This window comes from Pseudomyrmex gracilis, unplaced genomic scaffold (assembly GCF_002006095.1).
Source record: "Pseudomyrmex gracilis isolate BER0280 unplaced genomic scaffold, ASM200609v1 scaffold_10, whole genome shotgun sequence".
NCBI classification, from domain to species: Eukaryota; Metazoa; Arthropoda; class Insecta; order Hymenoptera; family Formicidae; genus Pseudomyrmex; species Pseudomyrmex gracilis.
Genome location: NW_018020594.1, coordinates 267,203 through 287,410, shown reverse-complemented (window position 1 = coordinate 287,410; position 20,208 = coordinate 267,203). Strand labels below are relative to the sequence as shown.

Sequence of the window (20,208 nt, the reverse complement as noted above, 5' to 3'; positions counted from 1 at the left end):
GCGAGTCAAGCTGATTCCACAACCGCCTTGTCCGCTCCGCCGTAATAAGCTTAAGCGATTAGGTATACCTTGGGGGCGGCCCGAGACGGTGCGGTGCCACGGTTAGCGAGAGAGAAAGGGGGTGAAAATAAACGAGAGCCGAGGCGCGCGGACCGTTCGTTCGAAAAAAACATGGGGAAAAAAACGCGCAAGGAGAAAGTACGACAAACGACGACGACAAAGATGGAAAACGGAAGACGCAGAGAGAAAAAGAGAGAAAGAGAGAGAGAGAGAGAGAGAAAGCACGTCGCGGCAGCCCGGCGGGTTTTAAACGCAATTTAAATTTTTAATTGCGAGTCCGCCGCCGGAGAGCGACGCCTCCGTCGTCGCGACGACGGATGTCTCGCCCGCGCGCGCCGCACGCTTTGTTCCGAAGCACGCAGTATTCGTTCAAGAATTTTTGTTTCGAATTTTAACTTGATTTCGCACTATATCTCGATCAAGATCTATCCATAAATGTCCGATAAAATTGAGAATATTGTGAATAAAAATCGTGTTTGTTTCGAGTTTTTACTTTGACTTATCGTACGTCTTCTTTGTTTATTGGAATAACAATGTTTTTTTCTTTAATTAGCTTGTTTCTTTTCGCGTTTCTTATACGCATATTTAATTATACGCAGTATACTGCATCGAGGAAATAATTTACGGGACAATTTATTGTTATAATTATCTTCATAATTAGCCATTTGCGCTTAATTCTCTTTTGCGACTAACTTGTGCTTGCTAAATGTCTATCTATCGCCAGTTTGAAGCGAGAAAAGTGCGCGAGAAGAGTAAATTACAGAGCAACCTGATTACCGGCGACCTGCTTATCTCGCGATACGAACTGCTAGTTAATTACGGTGATGAAAGTGCCGGCGTTCTATTAGACGGAGAGACGATTCGTACTTTGCCCCGCTGCGCTCCAAAACTCTACCTCTCACTCTTTTAAAGGGCCATCCTATAATCCACTTAACGCGAGCGAAAATACTCTCTTACGTTTCTCACATTGCGTGTTTAATGGTAACTCTAACGAGTCGAGTTGCCACGACACTACGAATTAGTATGTGGTCGCCTGGATAAAATCCTAATTGCAATCGACGCGTAATCTTGACCATCGCCGAGAAACTTAAAGCGAGCGCGCGAGTAAAAATCAATTCCGCGTTCGGGAAAGGTAGAAAAAAAAGCAGGTGCTCGTAAAGGCCGCCAGTCGAGTTATTATCCCAACCGTGTTGCTGAGAGCTCCGCCCAGTAGCGTAACAAAGTGGCGGTGACGACGAGGCATGGATTGAGATCTTTTTGTATACGCAGACCCCTTTCTTTAATCCTTTCTTTTTACGCTTTTATCTTTTCTCCGTCTTCAATAAAAAAAAAAAAAAATAAATAACCGTTCGAAAAAATACAATTATATATACATCGCATTCTGTGTTTCAACATACATTAGAAGTTTTTGTAAAAAAAAATACAAACATATATACTAGACCATTCGTACACTAATTATCACTGAATAATTAATCTCGAATTTTATACTTTCTTCAAGTAGTTTTATATTAAAATTTTATTCTTATTTCTATATTATTTCTATTTATTATTTTTGCATTAAAATTGATTGCTCGTTCAAGAGATAGATAGAGAGAGAGAGAGAGAGAAAGAAAGAGAGAAAAAAACAGCACGACTTTTTACATTAAGAAAATATCGACTATTTTGTCAATATTTATTTACTTGTTTTAAGAGTGGAGAAATGAACATAAGTAGATGAAGAAACGCGAGGATTTTACAGGACCTTGTTAGGCTTCGATTGCAGTCGAATTATCGGAACCACGATGGCTGCGCCACTGGCGCCGTCATATACATGCCGCGCTCGGCAAGCGTGCCCCCGGGAGCCTAATCGATGCGTCGTCGCACGCGACTGCGTGCTTTTATCGCTGTCACGCACATAATTAATTTAATTTAGTCTAATACGTCGGCCCAGCGCGCCAGGCAGCGATTGTTGTTCCGATTGTTTGCACGGAAACGCCAGTCCTAGCCCCGGCCCGGTTCGCCCGAACACGGCATTCGTATCCGTCAAATTTCGGCCGGGAAAGAATAAATCAGCTGTTCGTGCAACGCGCTTTCCGCGCGCACAATTATTCCGCTCCCGTAAGTGAGAATACAAAAAAAAAAAAAAAAAAAAAAAAAAACGTCTTTTCACCCCGTGTTTAAAGCATGAAACATTATTTTACATATTTAAAACTTTACTTCATATTTTGTACGCGTCTCGATCCCATGATGCCAATTTTGCTTCGAACTCTTTCCTTATTCTCGAACATTCACAGAAATCGCTCGAAGGGAACTCGATATGTTCTTTTTTCTCTCTCCGCCGTCTCTGATTTGTTAATTATCACCGCAATGAGACTCACCTGAACGCGAACTTCCGGGAGATTGACCTTCATGGCGAGCTCTTCCCTGGAGTAGACGTCCGGGTAGTGCGACTTCTCGAATGCCCTCTCGAGCTCGTGCAGCTGGTAAGTCGTGAAGGTCGTCCGGTTGCGCCGGTGCTTCTTCTTGCCGCCGTTGCCGTTTATGTCGTCCCCGCAACCCGCGCCGAGTTCCTCGTCGCTGCCGCCGCCGGTGGAGTTGCAGCTGTTCTCACCTGAAAGCCGGCGACAGAGAGGGAGTGAGAGAAAGAGAGTGAGACAGCGGTCACATGGTCTCTCCTCGGAAACGATCGTTATGGGTAATAGGAGCGGTAATGGTGATCGATTTATCCGGAGTCGCAGCTATTACCCCCATTATGCGCGCATAATAGTAGCTATTAGAAGTGCTGCTACGCGTGGCCGCGTGAAAATTACGTGTGTACGCGCGCAACGGGTATACGTACGTACGTACGCGCGTAGTACATTCGTTCGCGCATTAAAACGTCATTCGCACTTCAAGATTTTTTTGTCGAGACTCGCGGCGATCGAGCAGGGAGAAAGAGAGCGCGCGAAACATGACTTTCGCTTCGTTCAACGTGCAAAAGGGACACAACGAGGACTAATTAGACTATTCGACGTGTTTAATGTGCCGCCGCTTGACGCTACGACGGTTCGATGAATGCGGGGATTAATCTTTCTCGCAAAGAGAGAGCGTGCGCATTAAGTACGTGCGGTTGTCGTTTCTTACGACAAGAGATTTGCTTGCGAAGATGCGGCAAGTAACACAACAAAGTGTACTCGCTCGGAGATAAGATATCGGGGTGTAAGTGATAAAATCAGCGCTTCGTGTACACAGGATGCGCCATTACATGGCGAATTTAATCAATCGTTTTCCGCGGTCTCGCGTTGGACGGCGAAACGACGAACGAGTTAACAAAAATCAGCTCTCTCTAATCATCCCCTCTCTTTTCTCTCTGCTTCGCGAATCATAGCAATTTACACTTTACGAGACTATAAACGAGTCATTTCTCGCGGTCTGATACTTGTTACGGCCAGTGAAAAAACTGGATATTGATTATCCACAATGCAAACGTCAAGAAACAAAAAACATCAGTTATAACATTAAAAAAAAAAAACATTTAAAACAACAGCATTTGTAAAATAAAAATTTCATAAACGTGACGGAAATGACTATTCCGATTTCCTCTTTTTTTTTGTTCACGCTTCTACTTCGATTCAAGAATTTTTTAAAAAACATGGAAAAGTAATTTAATCAAATGTACGTATTCGTTTAGCGTGTATTCGATGATTGAGACTAATGCGAGAATCGTCTAATCGTTCAGATGTACGATGACATCGCGGTAAAGGGCGAGCGGACACGCAGCTTTTTCTTGTCACGATCTCACGGAGTGACACACGACCGCGAGCGCCTCGGCGCATTTGTAATTCCCCAGTCCTATCGTTTCGTTGCCGCTTATCCGGAGTGCTTCATTAAGGCGACATCGCAGCGTCGTTATCGCCGTTTAACGAAAGGAGCAATGCGCGCGCAACGGGAACGGGAGATTTACTCGCGCCGCCGAACGATCACGCGATCATTTTCATTTGCAAAATAACATTACGCCGTATTTGTTAGAAACCGTGGCCAGGTACGCGTGCACGGTATTTCGGTCGAGGTCTAATCGATTTAAGCGCGGAATTAATTGTCCGACTGCGATACGCCGCCGTACGTTGCTTGATCATTTCACCGTCCAAATTATGCGCGCGCGTTGCGAGGAGAAGATTTGCATTGGCGATGACATCGCGTTTTTACGCGATTTGAGAAATAACAACCGCGTGTTTTCGCGAGACGCGATTTTTAACTGGAAATCGGCGCGAACTTTTACGAAACACAAACGATCACGTGTCTATTTAGGTACGAAATTTTTAAGAAAACACACGCGCACAAAGAGAGAAAACAATAACGATAAAAAAATATAAGTACACTACTGTTGCTGTATTATATCGTAACGCTCTTCGCGTCCGCTTTTGTGTACAGGATTACAATTTTCTCGCAAATTGCACGATCGTTGCCGGACCGTGCAATTTCGCGGATTAAATCATTAAAATGAGTAATCTTCGAGCACTTTGCGTCGCTGCACACACAAGAGAGAACTTTAAAGCGCGTCAACGCGCAGCGCTACTTCCCATCAAACAATTACACGCGATCTCTTTCCGTCGAAATTACACGTTTTGAAGGGTCGATGATTGCGCTCGCGGTGCCCAATCGAAACTCGCATTATTCTCGCGATAATACTGTTCGGATAATACTCGAACTCGATTTCTTATTAGTGTGTGTGTGTGCGCGCGCGTGCATGTACACGCTGCATTGTCAAATATTACGTAATATTTACGTTACAAATAAAACAACAAAAATCTAGGCATATAAAAGTTCAATTTTACGCTTTCTATTTATTTCCTTGTGATTCCCGTACTAAGATTAATATACGTGCTACACACAACGCGGAACGCTCTCGACGGGCGAACTATTACGCGATCATTTTCCCTGCAAATTACATCCATCCCCGGTTCTGCGGTTACTCGTCGACGAACGCCCGATCAAACCTCGCATTATTCCCGTCCCCGAGTGTAATATCGTCCAAGAAACCGAACAGCGCCACCGACGAAGAGATTGATCCTGCGGGACCACGGGAGCAAATAGGTATTTTCCACCGTACACCCTCTTCTCCCTCTTTTCCCCGCGCCCTTCGTATGCCTTCATCCTTCCGCCCCTTTTCGTGCCCACTCCCGCTGTTAAAGTCCTAACCTCACCCCCGGGATCCGTTCCTGTCGTCGATGAGGGGGAAGTTTCTCTTCTCTGTGGGCAGTACGTCTAGGGAGATCCCTTGTGCAATATATACACATGCCTTGTACACGTATATTCAGGTACTCTCATTAACTGCATAATTAACCTTCTCTCGCGTCGCAGCGCAGCGCATTAGATCGAATTGTGGAGGGGTAATCGGGTGGCTCAATGGCGGCGTTCCGCGCGCACTTGCGCGAGCGTGCGCACCACGCCACGCAGTCTCAATCACGCACGCAAAACTGTCTCACACACGCGCGCTCGCTCGCTCGCTCGCCCGCCCGCCCGCGCGCGTGCAGCACATCCCGACGACGACGACGTATAGCTTCCTCGCGAGAAGCTTCGCCCGGCGTTAACCAACAGCCTAATAACCTCGCCTTAGCCGGATGATTGACGCGCGCCTGTACCGGCTAATTATCAACAACAATCAATAATGCCCTCTCCCCTTCCGAGAATGCCGACGCTACCGTCCTCCCACTGCTCCTCCTGCTTCATCAGCTTCACTTCCCCTCTCTAACCCTTCCTTTCCCAATCCGCCCACGTTATCTCCTTCGGCATGTATCCGCATAGGCGACTAAAATCTGTTCGAATCTGTTCGACCGAACCTTCTTCCTCAGGGACGCATCCACGTGAAAAAACGACGAATCTTAAATCTGTGTTTGTCCGTCTTTCCACACGCCGATGCCGTTTCAGAATTAATTTTATACGGAAGTATGTTTGTCAATCGTTTATAGAAGGCGCATATATCTGCGAATCAAGCAATTAGACTTGCAAGAAAATGAGCAGATGCGCGTTATATCGGTGTCTCGCAAGTTATTAATTTAATTTTAGAGCTATTCAAAAGACACGCGAACCCACGCACGCGTACGAGAAGTTCACTCGTGTCGTGTAAGTTTCAGCCGCGAGACACCTGATAAAAGTTGGAAATTTACTCCAAGAAGTTGCGTTCTTGTTGCGTTCAATCGATCGCACGTGTACGAGGCGATCCCCATCCATCTCCGATATAAAAGTAAAATAAAAAAAAAAAAAAAACATCGGAAAATCTTACGACACATCCGCGCTTCCAAGTATTTTTCCACTACATTTACACATCAATCTACAGATATAATTAGCGTTGCAATTATTTGCAATGTTTTACCTATAAATAAATAATTAAAATGTCACGCGAGACGTGCTGCAGGCAATTTTCGTTCAATTATTTACTTGTACGCGTGGAAGTATTAAAAGGGGCGGAGTAAGTCTGAAACACCCCGCGCTTTCATATTATTTGCACGCGACGATTGCTCCGCACGGATATTCGCAGAAGCGGATTTCTGTGATGCGGGGTAGGCGTATACACACACACATACATAACACACACGACTGATTCGAATAACTGGATGCTCCGTGTGTACGTGCGCGGATACGTCTGCGCAATAATTGGTTTCGGTCGGGACAGAGTAACCATCGTGATTAAATCCTACGAGGCAGGTGCAGGGTGGTGGGAGCGCCCGTCGCTCTTACTACTTGCCGCCCTGTTATATCGAGGATGCACACACGGAGTACATATCGTCGCGAGAGCGATCTGCATTTTCGCAAATTAAACGTGACACCGCGCTCGAGTAAAGCGAAGACGTTATTTGTGAGATCGAGTGTGCGGACGGTCAAATAATCTCGAGGAAATCGACAAACTCATTCTTGCGGAGTTAATTAATGCAGTTTCCATGTTGGGCTGCAAAATATCGGGATGAAGTATCGGGATCCGTATTCTTATATATACGATCTAAAGATCTTCGTCGGAACAACCGAAGTGTTTTTACGTTTTGTGCGAGAGAAAGAGGGAGAGATCTCATCGGCGCAAATAGAAACGTTTCCGATGAGCGATTTTGTGACATGATCTCGAAGAGAGAGAAAGACGGACTACTGAGACAGTGTCCGGGTATTTCGCGTTTCACGAACGACGACGGGCGGAGAGATTGTATCGCGCGGATGCAAAGCGGTCCTAGTCGGTTTCTAGCTACTTAAGAGATTGACACGACGAGATAATATAATGGACGGAACGGACGGGGAGAGTAAGAGGGGGAGGAGGGGGGGGAGAGAGAGAGTAGATTCGTGGCTACCTCCCCGAGCCGACTCTAATGGGCCAACACTGATCGTTGATAAATTTCAAAACGCCGTGGGGGCCTTTTGATTCTTCTCGGCGGCTTAATCGAGTTAAGGCGTCGATTGAGGAACGCGCGTAAAGCGGCGAGCTAATGCGCCGCGCGTCATTCCCGAGACTCCGGAGAATGATAGCGCACGCAATCGCGGCCGCGAGCGCGATACAAAGCGGACGAATCGAAGCTAACGGCTGTGAATGACACTTTTCTACATATATTCCGTTGTATTTTATTGTACATAAATATATTATTGAAGCGTCTCTCTTTTATATATTTATACGTTATTTCAGTTAGCAAGTTTTTTTCGAAGTTGCATAACATAAGATTGATTACGAATAATTTCGTCAATGAAAAATGTGAAATGTCTAAAATTTACACGACACTTGATATGTTAAACTAAATAATGTAAATTATTAATTATTAATATAAAAACTGTTTTTTAGTTCTTCGTACATGCTTCCAACTCTGACAAACGATATTTTGTAAATTTCTGCAATGCAGGATGAGTGTTTGTGGAACATCGATACTTGATAAATGAATGTGTGTGTGTGTGTCCTGTATAGGAAAAGTAAATTAAAATTTGTTGTTCCCATTTATATAGCGTAGCGGTCGAGCGAGGTGAAAAAAAAATCATTATACATAAGATACATCAGTGTATATATATTGTATTGCGCTTATTAAAAACGGATCCTCGTCTGGTAGTTCGAGAGAGTTCGTTTCTGTATTTGTAATGCAAACCGCATATATTCCCAAAGCGCGCGTTTAATATATTTGCGAGCAAATGTCGCGAATGATGAATTAGAGGTAAACGAATTGATTTCAACAAATACACGCGAGCTTTCGTACAGTCGAAACGAACGATGATATCCAACTGTCGACCAAATTAATTAATGTTCCGCTGGCAATTGTTAAAGAAAAGCCGCACACTTTTTGACGACGCACAAAACGAGAAGCCGGTCAACCGTCAGTCAAACGTCAAGATGGCTCGCATAAAAAAAAAAATCCGATAAACCACCGCATTGTTTTTAGACACCCGTAATTCAATATTATTGTGCCATGACAATTTCTCAGGCTCGGATATTGGATTATAGGCAGCTAAATGTGCTATTTCAAAGTATAATAATTTTTTAGAAGCTGCAAATTCCTTCATAATGTTGTTTTTTGCATATACGAGATGAAGCGCTTATTTATTCTCCCGCAGCTCAGCTCCCGCGGAGAGCTGCGGGATTTTTAATCGTGAGAATGGTTAATAATTGGTTTTAAGGCAGAGAGGAAGATGAAAACTGATAGGTAACGGGGAAAAATTGCGCGGAATCAACGATCGTATCGCGGATAAAGAAGGATAGATGTGCGCGAATGACTTTGTAAACTCGTTGCTGCGCTGCGCGATATGCATATTAAAGTCGCGCTGCGTATTTAATTGAATTTCCTGTCCAATATTGACACGTCCAACGCGATATTCATAATCAAAAATTAAATGCTCCAAATGATTAGTATCTCGATGTGCTATTTTAGTTAAAACTCGTCGGAGAAAAGATGATGCACGTGTGTGTAATGAGAATCATCGTTCGCGCTCAAATCCGATGTCACGTCACCCGTTGACAACAACAAACATCTAACCAAGTTTTTAATTCTCAGCTGTGCGGTAGAATCGATTTTACGACTACTTTGAAACTTTTATCGTTAGTTACATCTCATTGAGATGATAATATATTGCCGCGCTAAACTAATTCCCTACATAAATGTCTCTTTTGACCCCGGAGCAGACGAGTGAAATTTTTTTGTTTCACGGAAAACGGAATTTCTCCGCGGATACTGCTCGATATTCGATGCAGGATACACCGCGCCGTCGTTTGTACTTAAGCACGGCTGTCGATTCGGAATCTAATTTCCTTGATCGGCGTGGGAGGAGACGGAGGTGAGACAAGAAGAGAGAGAGAGAAAGAGAGAGAGAGGGAGAGGAAGAGAGAGAGAGAGAGAGAGAGAGAGAGAGAGAGAGACAGCGGAGTACAGGAAATAAGAGAAAGAGGAACGGTATGCCGTCACACAGAGGGCTTAGCTCGCCAACCAAAGAGGATTACAGAATTTGTCTTCTCGTGGACCATCACCGGTGTCGTTCTTCCCTTCCCTCACCTCCAGCTCTCTCTCTCTCTCTCTCTCTTTTTCTTTCTTTCTTCTGGTCTTCTCCCGACTCTTCCAGTTTTTATCTCCGGAACGAAACGCAATGGCCACTTTGCGCGGCACAAAGTTTCGACGGAAATTTCTTCGTAAAAGGCACTGTCACCTGTCGCGCTCTTTAATCCGACGCACGTATCGATCCTCGAGAGAGAAAGAGAAAGAAAAAGAGAGAGAAAGAGAGCTGTTTCCACTCGCGAAACGACGGTGCTCTTTTGCCCTTTCTCTCTCTGTTTCTCTCTCTGTCTCTCTCTCTCTCTCTCTCTCTCTCTCTCTCTCTCTCTCTCTCTCGAAAAGACATGATGTTTTTATTACCGCGTTAGAACGGTAGTGCCTTAATACCGGCCAATACCTTCCAGCAAATTTAATTTATTTAAAGCACTTGGAGAGAGAAAGAGTCGGATCATCGGGAGCTGTTAGTCGAGTTAATTGACGGGGGATTAATAAAGCGAGAGAGAAAGGGAAAGAGTGAGTAAATTAGCGAACTGGTTTCAAGTCGATATATCTACAAGGTTTTTCCTACGTAAGCAAACGCGCTGTCTTTTTTCTTCATGAGAAAGAAAGAGAGAGAGAGAGAGAGAGAAAAAGGACAGGTTGTTATATTTTAAAAAAACTCACTAGTTCATAATAAATTAAATTTCTGGATGACCGATATCGATTCAACGGAATATATACCGGTCGCATTATAACCGAGTTAATAAAACAACAAATAAGAGAACGAATTACTTGTAGTAATGATGCAAAAATACTCGCGACAGCTTTTCTTCTTCTTTCTTTCATTGTGTGTTACAACGCACACACACACATACACACACCGTCTTTCTCGCACCGCTCAGCTGTTTACGAGGAAGCAAAAGAGCGGCCGAGCATGCGCGCTTAATCCTTGCTCGCTAAGACGAATATCGGGTTCGTCGATTATTCGCGTACCCCCGGTATCGAATTATTAAATCGTCAGAACGATGGTGAGCGCGCATATATGTGTATATACGCACGAATGTGTATTTCACACGCTCGAAGTAAGATGCTTAAACTGTCATCGAGTTCTTGTCAAGAGAAGATAGAATTTCCATCTAAACGAGTCAACTTACAACGGAATCTATCGAATAAGTTGCAAAAATACTAGACACAAGGAGATACACGTTCCGTGAAAATTTCAATCCTAATAAAATGTTTTATTATATATTTTTTTTTTTTTTTGATATTTTATGACGATTCGCTAATGCTCGCGAGAGAATCGAAATTTCGCAATTACGCGTATCACCGACGCGAGTTTCTCATCGTGACGTTTTTTTTTATCACGTAAACTTTTCACAACCGTTCACTCGCGCCGGTGTGAACGGAGAAGTGCGCAGAAGTCGAGAATAAGAGAGAGATGTGATTGTATTTTGTCTATACGTTTCTTTCGTGTGGTTTTATAGCTCGGTGACGGTGCGCGCGGCCATCGTTATAATAGTAATCAACAGCGGGTGGCCCCTCGTTATCGTTACTAGTTAATAATTTAATTGTTCGGTGGCGTGCGGGCTTTATTGGGATATCTCTGTCGACATCGCACGTGGGCGTGTGCGTGCCCCGTGTAGTAACGGTGCGTACGCAGGTAACGTGCGTGTGTGCGCGCCGCTTTATGAGCCAACAGTCGAAAGGCCGTGAACGCGCGCGGCCTGCACGCGTGTGACGTGCGCACACGTGTGTATGTTCGCGCGCGCGCACACACACACATATACACACACACGCGCGTGGACCGGTGACTGACGGGGGACTCGCACACACGCGGCGTCCTGAATTATCCAGGCGTCAATATTAATCGTGGTAATGACATACCGATTGCTAATCGCTGCACAAATTACGCCAATACTGCACCACGAGAGCGTCTCTCTACTTCCTCCATATCTAGTATCTACCTCTGCGCTTGCATCTCTCTATCTAGGTATTTCTCTCGCATTCTCTTTCTCTTTCTTGCTGTTTACCTCTCTCTTCCCTTCTGTCTTTCGCAACACGGCACATCTCCTCCGTCTAGCTGCACTTCCGTCTCGGCGTAATCGACGACTATCGATCGCGCGTTTCGATATCTGAGCGCACAGTAAAATAGATTCTGCGACCTGCCGGGTGTACGATTGATCGGCGACACCTGCGCGCCAATTACCACTCGCAAGCTTTGATCCAGCGGTAATTTGGTTAAATCAACGCGGCGCGACACACGATGCGTTCTCGTTTCGCTCGCGTTACGCGCTTGCCTGTAAAAAAAAAAAAAAAAAAAAAGAACATCGCCATCGCGCAAAGTCGAAATCTTGAATTAAACAATTTTCTAACAACGCGCGTGGATATAATTCTTTAATGAAAAAAATACACTAACGTTCTGTCATTTCAATATGTGATGTTGCAAATTAGCGCACGTGATAAAAGTCAACGCTCGATCGGACGTGTTCGTCTCTTTTTGCGCGGTACAGCGACATCGCTTCACGATCGAGTAAGTGCGAAAAAGGTTTGCTGTCGAAAAACAAGTCCCAAGCAATAAATGGTATGAAATTACACGTAATCGCCGATGCCCCTCTACTACGATTGTACAACCGCGTGTTGTCACGCGATCGGAATTGCTTCCCCTAACAAAGCGCTTTTACGTGCGGCGCTCCGTTCCGACGCGACGTCCTTACATCGCATTCGTCGTGGTAATTTTGTAATATAGACATTAACAAAAAGATGCATTTAAGAGAGAGAAAGTTATATACTTTAAGGTTTTTAAGCGTAAACTGATTTTCCAACTTCTTGCTTAGGATATTACGAGAAGTAGTAAATTACAGATGCTTTAAAAAGCATTTAATACATTTACATAAAATTTTTATTTACCGAGCAAGAAATTGAAATAAAAACATGCAATGAGAGATAAGAACGTTTGCGTTTTAATATTTTTGTGAACTGTAAAGTAAGAGAGAATAAAAAAAAAGAGAGCAGAAAAAAAGAATTGAGAGCCGGATACTAAACAGATGAGACTTGAGATAAAATTAAGACGAAAAGAAATTATTAAAGTAAATTTTAACTTATAAAATTATTTTGGTTTATCGCAAAAATTGTCACGCAATATTATTATTACTTTCGTATTCGTGTTCTGCAAAAGTTATTACGTGTTATCGATATAAATAAATACCAGATATTGATTTGCATTACGGATGCGCGCTCATTATAAGAAATGTAGATGTTGCATTTTAAGTTACGGTTGATAAGTGCACGTAGGTTAGGTTAGGTTGTATATCAGAACTCGCGATCAGATTAGCGTCAATTTAGCGGTAAAAGCTAGGTCGTAAATATTTCCTGCAAGCACGAATCAGATGAAGCGATGTAATGCACATACATATATACACAAACACACGCAATAAGTAATGAAATTGTGATAAAGTGAGTCGTGTCAGCAGATAAAAATATTTCGAATTTTTTCGAAGGAAAAAATGTAATGTTTATTCGCGAGTTAAAATTTATTTCGACGCGGAATATCTAAGCAGTGCACATTCGACTATAAATTTTTATATCTGAATCTATTTCACAAAATAATTAATATAATGATTGTTTTATAATTTCTCGTTAACGTTTTACATCGTACAATTTAGTTTTTATGTTTTAAAACACAGTGCATTGTGTTAGTATTAATTTTATTGGATTAAACATGGCGGACTAATGAAATGTCGAATAAGGTTTTTTCGAGAGAATAGGTTTTTTGCCGCGCGAATCGTTTCGAGATTAATTATTTGTACTTAAGAAGCGTGCGCCCGTGAAGATCGTCGTAGATAATTTGCCGCGGCAATTTATCGTAATTAGTATGGATATTATTAGTCGCGCGCACGATTAATTAACGACCTCGTTCGCGGAAAGATGACTTCGGTATCGGGAATTGAATTAGACAGAATAATTGTGAAACTTGCGAGGCAGATGATGAAATTACAAAGCGGAAAGTTAACGACATTAGCTACGGCGTTAAAAGGAATTAGACAGTCGTTGGAGAATTCGTAACACACGACGAAGAATTAATTCGCAATGTGTTAACGTCGCAGTTCACATGCGTCGCGGGATTGATCCCGCGCATTGGAAAAGCGATTTCGCATTTGTTCGACTAATACGTCGTTTTAATTGCCTTATCTCCACCATTATTCGTTCTTGCGCTTCTTATTCTCTTCATCGTACACCAAATAACGCGCATGTCGCAATATTTCCTTCTGATATCGCGTCGCAATATTTTAATGATTACGATAAATTACACGTAAAAGCTGAGAATTATCCTCGCAAACGGTGAATACGTTTTTGTTTTTTTGTGAATAAAAAGAAAAGGAGTAACATGAGCGACAGCAACATTTGATTAACAGATTGTATCGATGTGGCGTTTAAAAATATTTTGTTATTTGTTCATTTATATTATATAAATAAAAGGTGCGAATGGAAAAGCGACGTATTGATCGAAAACAAAAATTTGAGAAAAAGAAAACACGATCCAAAATGTCACGTTTATTAACATAGATAAAAATACATTTAAAGTATTACGTACGGTTGATAACAAGATGAAGTTTTATGAAACTTTATATTTACTGAAGGCGCGTTATTTTTATCATTATGTACGACAAGTCGTACGATTGTTCGACGGAACGTCTCGCTCGTTCGTATAATTTTGAAAGTAATCCTCATGCGCGTCTTAGCTTTATTTTACGAGATTTGACAGCTGAAACAAGAGAGTGAGAAATATATACCGAAATCACAATGTAGCGCGGTGACACGTGTACAAATAACGCGTATCGCGTTCGCGCACATGTGTCGCGCGACAGCGATCATTTGTTATTCCAGCGAGTTAATTTCGATCAATCGCAGCCGCACGGTAGACGAAGCGATTCCCGCCGAGGATAACAGACCTGTTAGTCTCGTGTTAAGACTACGCGAACGATAAAAGAAGAAGGGGATTGGACGGCGGTGGTGCGAGCGAGAGGGAGAGAAGACGAGGCAGACACGATCCATTAGTAGGCACGTCAATTCACCTCTTAAGAAGCGACTTAAAGCCGCTTCCACCTATCTCTCCCCCCATTCCTATTTTTCCTCTCTCTTTTTCTCTCTCCCGTTTCTCCCGTCCCTCTTTCGTACTTATTAGTGGCGGCTGGTTCCATCGAGTTTTAACCTGTTCTTTCTTCTCGCGAGCGCGCGCTCGTTCGCGCGGTATCATAATTAATGATAATTCGATTAGCGGGACAAGAGATTGGGTCTCGGAGTTAAGCAGCCTCTGTCTTTTTCACAAAATATTTTTCTCTCTTTTTGCGATTGGTCCTTTCCCCGCTAGACCTCTACGGTCTAGTTTCCTTCAAAAATGATCAACGTTAAATCCGTTGGAATATAAACGCCGACAATTAATCCCACGTCGAACATATTAGGATTGACAGGCTCATTCGGGCTTGTTATAGTTCGGAATCGGATAAAAAAGACTTGGCGACTTTACTTTTCCAATTCGATATAGTTTTCCTCGTCGACGCTTTCGCTTCTAAGACGATTATGTGTGTATGTGTGACGTTTGATTTAAATTAAACAATTGCACAAAAGTTGTTGTCACGCATAGAAACACACACGTTGTGTTTGAAGATATTTTGTACTTTATGATACATACTGTGTGTACACTTCAATGAACAAATCTCATCTACATGTGTGTGTTGAAAAGTTGAGCATCAAAATCTTGAAGTTATTACAAGCTACTCTCTCTCTCTCTCTCTCTCTTACCGAATCTCAAATAAATCTAGGTAATTGCTATCGATCTACTGAAATGCAGAACTACATTATACGTGTGGTTCAGTTTCATTAGTTTCATTTCGTTTATTATTAACGAAATCGATTAAGCGGATATTCTCTAATGAATTTCTCTACTGGAGATTCTAGTGAAAATTTATATCTCTATTATTATATACATTCTATTATTCCAATTATTTATATGGAAATGTGAGTAAAAGGATTAATTGGCTCTGTTGCTCCGAGATTCTTGCACACGGTCAATTGATTTTACTAACCGAGTTCGCAAACATAAGACTTATGCAAAGCGTATACGTTGATAAAACGACGCGAATGAATGATGTGAAGAGAGTAATTTGCGATCAACTGACATATATATATGTACATATATAAACCACCGCTATAAGCGCTCGATACCTCACGCAAAGACATTAATGTCATTTGCCGGTTTCGCAGCGATTACGAGAGCCAACTGTATCGTGACAAACAATAAGACATCTCGGTTGACAACTGCATTAACCGTTTGCAAACCCGTGCATATCGATCCGCAACGCGACGCATGTTTAATGCGACAAAAAAAAAAAAAAAAAAAACGAAAATGCGATTCCGACGACGCTAATTTATATCACTTATGCCGCTGAATATCCGATAGACGTTCGCCCCCATTTTTTTCACTCATACCCACCAATAATGGCAGCGCCGGCACAAAATTGTTTTGTCGATTCCGACCCTTCCGCCGAAAGTGTTGCGTCGATAACTCGCGCCCTCGCCTCACGTTGTGTATGCGCGCACTTTCCAGAATGACACGAACGACAGTTCGCGGGCAGTGCAGGCAAAGCCGAGACGAAAGTGTCTCGAAACAGGAATTATCGGATATACGTTTCATTGAACGATACAATACAAACCCGCCGAATGTTCGGCATCGATTTCGATCGCTCCCTTTGGGCTCGATTTCGACGGACAAATTAGCGCCCGTCCGAGTTCGTAGAACAAGATCGTCGCGATACTAACGATTTTCCAATTATGAGCTTAACTTTGCTGACAAATCTTCCCCGTATATACCGTGTATAACTGACGCGCGCGCGTCAGAGGGGACAATTTTGGTTCCACGTGGAAAATCGAAGGCCAGGTCGGTCTCAGAATAATTGAACGGATGTTTGAGATCTAAGCGATAATAACGCGTTAATAACGTTTTAAAAGAGAAAAGAAAAAGAGAGAAAAAAAAACATATGAATCTATGCGGTATGCGTTCCGGAGTTTAACTCGAGTAATCTCAATTACATTTGCGATCATATAGATCGCATTTAAATGTATCCGTCATTGATTTTGTAATGATTGAATATTGTCTGCGGTCAGCTGGTTTCCCAACCGTTCGGTCCGCAAATTCACCGATGTGTGATCGATATACATGGCGAAGTATTTCAAAAGCGACCGAAATTATTTCGTAATGGTAACTGAACTAAAGTAGAGGTTGCATGTGTGTCTCGTTAGACTAAAATTTTCCATTGGAGTGCAGCGTGAATTAAAGCAGCGGTAAGGTATAAATGTCTTATAAAAGTGAAAAAGTATAGCATATAGAGACGGTAAATTGATCTCATCAGCACGGTAGAAAATCACGCAACGAGCACCGGTTGTTATCTGCGGATCTAGATCTGCACAATTCTGTCTGTGACTTTAACGCGTCATTTTATTGGATCGTAATGTTTTTACCGATACATATACGTTGTATTATACATGTCATATAGTTTCCACTTTATATATATATATATATATATATATATATATATATATGTATATATACACGATAGTTTAATAAAAACTATTAATTTCCTTTTATTGAACAATTATTGTGCCGTTTATATCCGAGCATCCCAATTATATCGACTCTACTCGACTTTATGATATTTTATTACGTTACACACCGCGTCTCAATTGTTCTCTTTTTCTTTTTTTTTTTTTAATTCTATCCCTTTATCGCGTATCCTTGGGGATGTACAATAACACAATATGTATAGAAACCGGCCACACATCGACCGAGCGCGCAACCCCAGCGATAATTAATCGAAACTCGATCACGCTGCATTACTGGCCGTAACGCAGCTGCCAGACGGAATAACAGAGAGCTAACTCGCGGCGGTTGATCACGTCTGTCCGGCAGAATGCAAGATTCAAACGGACAGTGGAACGGTTTAGTCTGCTAATAGAATCAATCCGCAAATGTGAAAAAATGATTGGGTCGCGCGAAAAAGTACACACTACACGGCCCGTCGCTCGGAATTCGGTTGCCGGTTCTCCTCGCCGCCATTAATTATTTGTTTTGTGGGGTAGTGTGATACCAGTTTAACACACCTAAATATATTTCGAACGGATTTCTTTGTTGCATTTATTAAACGCGTCTGTAAACAAAAAAAGAAAAAATCGCGAGCGATTTGCGCGGATCTTGTTTGTCTGCGAAGAGATACGAAAATTGATGGATACATCTCCGGTGAACAACTGTAAGAAACGAGCTGTAAAACGTGCAATAATACAAGTCTAATTACAAAACACACAATACTAGCGCACAGCCGCGAAGAAACCGCGACGGAAGAAAGTGATTAATTGAAACGGATGACTGCGAAACTTCTTTGCTAAGCGGGTTTCGAGAGGGTGTTTCAAAATTGTTTTCGCGAAGCTTTGCATTTCGTACGGTTGATTTCTCCAAAATGAGTGAATTCCAATTTAAGACGAAACTTCATTGCGACGGCGCGAGCAATGGAATCTTTTGTTAAAACTTATTTTTTACATTTTACTCGGGAATTTAAATCGTTAATAAAATTTAGTAGTAGATATTGGTACCAGTATTTTCCTGCGCGTCGCGTCCGGCGTCTTCCATCTCTTGATGAGTTCTTTTATGACTGGCCAATCCGAGGATCGCATCGATGCTGTGTCTTGGGGTGCTGCTGGCCGGTTTCGGTAAGACGATGTCCTGACTATTTTGAGAAGCTGTGTCGACGAGCTGCTGAGAATCCATTGTCGGAAACTCGTTCGAAGAAATAAATTTTTCCCAAAGGGTTTACTTCGAGAGAGTTGTTTTTTTGAATCAAACCTCCGAGTAAGGATCCCGTGAATAATTCTGCGGTTGTAGAAGACACTAGAGCTTAGCGATCACGCGGCACTCACACGTGTTCTTCACCGTGAAGTGCATCTCGACCAGACACAACATCGCGCACTCCTTGAGAAATTCATCAGTTTTGACAAGTGTCTTTCAAACTTGGACACACGGCATTTAAAGTGTCTGAGGATTTAAAGTTCTTATTAGGATTGCTAAGAGGAAAAGTTAACTCGGTGTCAATCGATTAACGAGATCATGTCATAATTGAATCTAGATGTATCCGTTGTGTAATGTTCGATCTATGTCGCGCAAATTGAACAAAACTCATTCAATACGCAAGATTAGGGATTCGTAACAAATCCTCGTAGTCACTTATCACCTCTTCACAAATCATAGTACAAATCATGGCACTCTCATGGAGGTTATCCTGTTGACACGAAACCGATCTGTCTCTTCTAACATTATTAGTCAACAATAAGAGATAGATGGATTCTGCTTCATTGAAATTTTCCCGGAAATTCACCACTGATCCCAATCAATTCCCGAGAACAAAAAGTGCGTTGGTTTTTTTTTTTTTTTTAACTATCGTCTGTTATCACATCGATTATTGTCCCGAGCCCTCAACAAATTCTTGAACTAATCCGCGACAAGCTCCTACTCGATCCGGGAAAAGTAAACTCGCCTACGGAAGGGAATCTTCTTCGATTTTTTGACGAGAACGTACCGAGACTTGGTTCCCGCTCATTCACTTTCGCAGGCGCCAGATGGCTAGATGGATAGAATCTTTCTCGTTAAGACCGAAGCTCTTGAGCGTGCGTCGTGTCAACGAGGACTAGCCGGTCGTCGTCTAACGGGGTGGCCTTTGTTGCAGCTGTACACAACTACTCCCAGAGAGACTCACTCTTCGGTGAAAGAGGTGGTCCGGGCCACGAGCCGCGCGGGGGCGTGGCTCGGCTCAACCAATCGACGAGGCCGCTCGTCGGGTTCGCCACCAATCGGAACGCGAATTCGGGAAGATGGCGAGATCAGTGGTGCTCAATCGCCGAGTTCAGGGGTAACCCTCACTTCACAGTATGAGGTAGCCGCAGGGGTTGCGGAGGGTGGACGGGCGCCCATGACGTCTCGACCCCACCAACGTGTACGTGTGAGCAGCTTGGTGGTGTTCGCGCCAGGATGCTTGTGAATGTTACGTGCATGTACGAGAAAGACGAGCACACGGGGGCGAGAGTAAGCTCGCGCGCACCGCGAAGGGGTGGTTCACCTAAACAGAGGCGGATGGTACACACACGCGGCCGGAGTGGGTTGATTCTTGCGGCGGATTCTGGCATCCCCTGTAATTGCCAGAAATGAGGTAAAGCTTACCGCTTACGCCAAGCCTCCTACGCTTCTGAATGCCCCGCAGATTCGCGGAACCTTACGCGCTGCTGTTGTCGCGACGCATCTGTGCATCAACTCGACATTAAGATGGAGTTTGACAGCGACCACGAGAAAGTTTTGATTTTTTTTTTTTTTTTTTTTTTTAATCAAAACACAATTAGCGCGAGACACATTTTGTCACGTTTATAGTAACGAGGATTCATCGAATTTACTGAAAGTTTGCGCGTCATAAGAAGAAAAACTTGTATTTGCATTTGTACAACGACTCTTTCGACGGCAAAATATTCGTTTTGCAAACAGGTTATTGCTGCGCCAGATTGACGAATGAAAATATTATTCCTGCGTGAATCTCATTTGCGAAATTTAGTGCAATACAATAAAATAAAGCCTTGGTTGCTTTATTGGCTATGTGTAGCTGAATTGTTGGTGTATTTA

General features: G+C 42.9%; 1 protein-coding gene across 1 annotated transcript in view; it reads right to left on the bottom strand.

Moving 5' to 3' along the window:
* The window catches only part of LOC109862527 (retinal homeobox protein Rx1-like), a 38,620-nt gene extending 19,421 nt beyond the window's left edge, over nucleotides 1–19,199 (bottom strand). Inside the window, exons 1-2 of the mRNA XM_020442600.1 lie at nucleotides 18,141–19,199; nucleotides 2,418–2,650 (exon numbers count right to left, since the gene is read on the bottom strand). Of these exons, the coding sequence (XP_020298189.1) occupies nucleotides 2,418–2,650; nucleotides 18,141–18,315 (408 nt within the window). The 5' untranslated portion in view covers nucleotides 18,316–19,199. The remainder of the gene's footprint in view (nucleotides 1–2,417; nucleotides 2,651–18,140) is intronic.
* Between the last annotated feature and the right edge of the window lie 1,009 nt (nucleotides 19,200–20,208).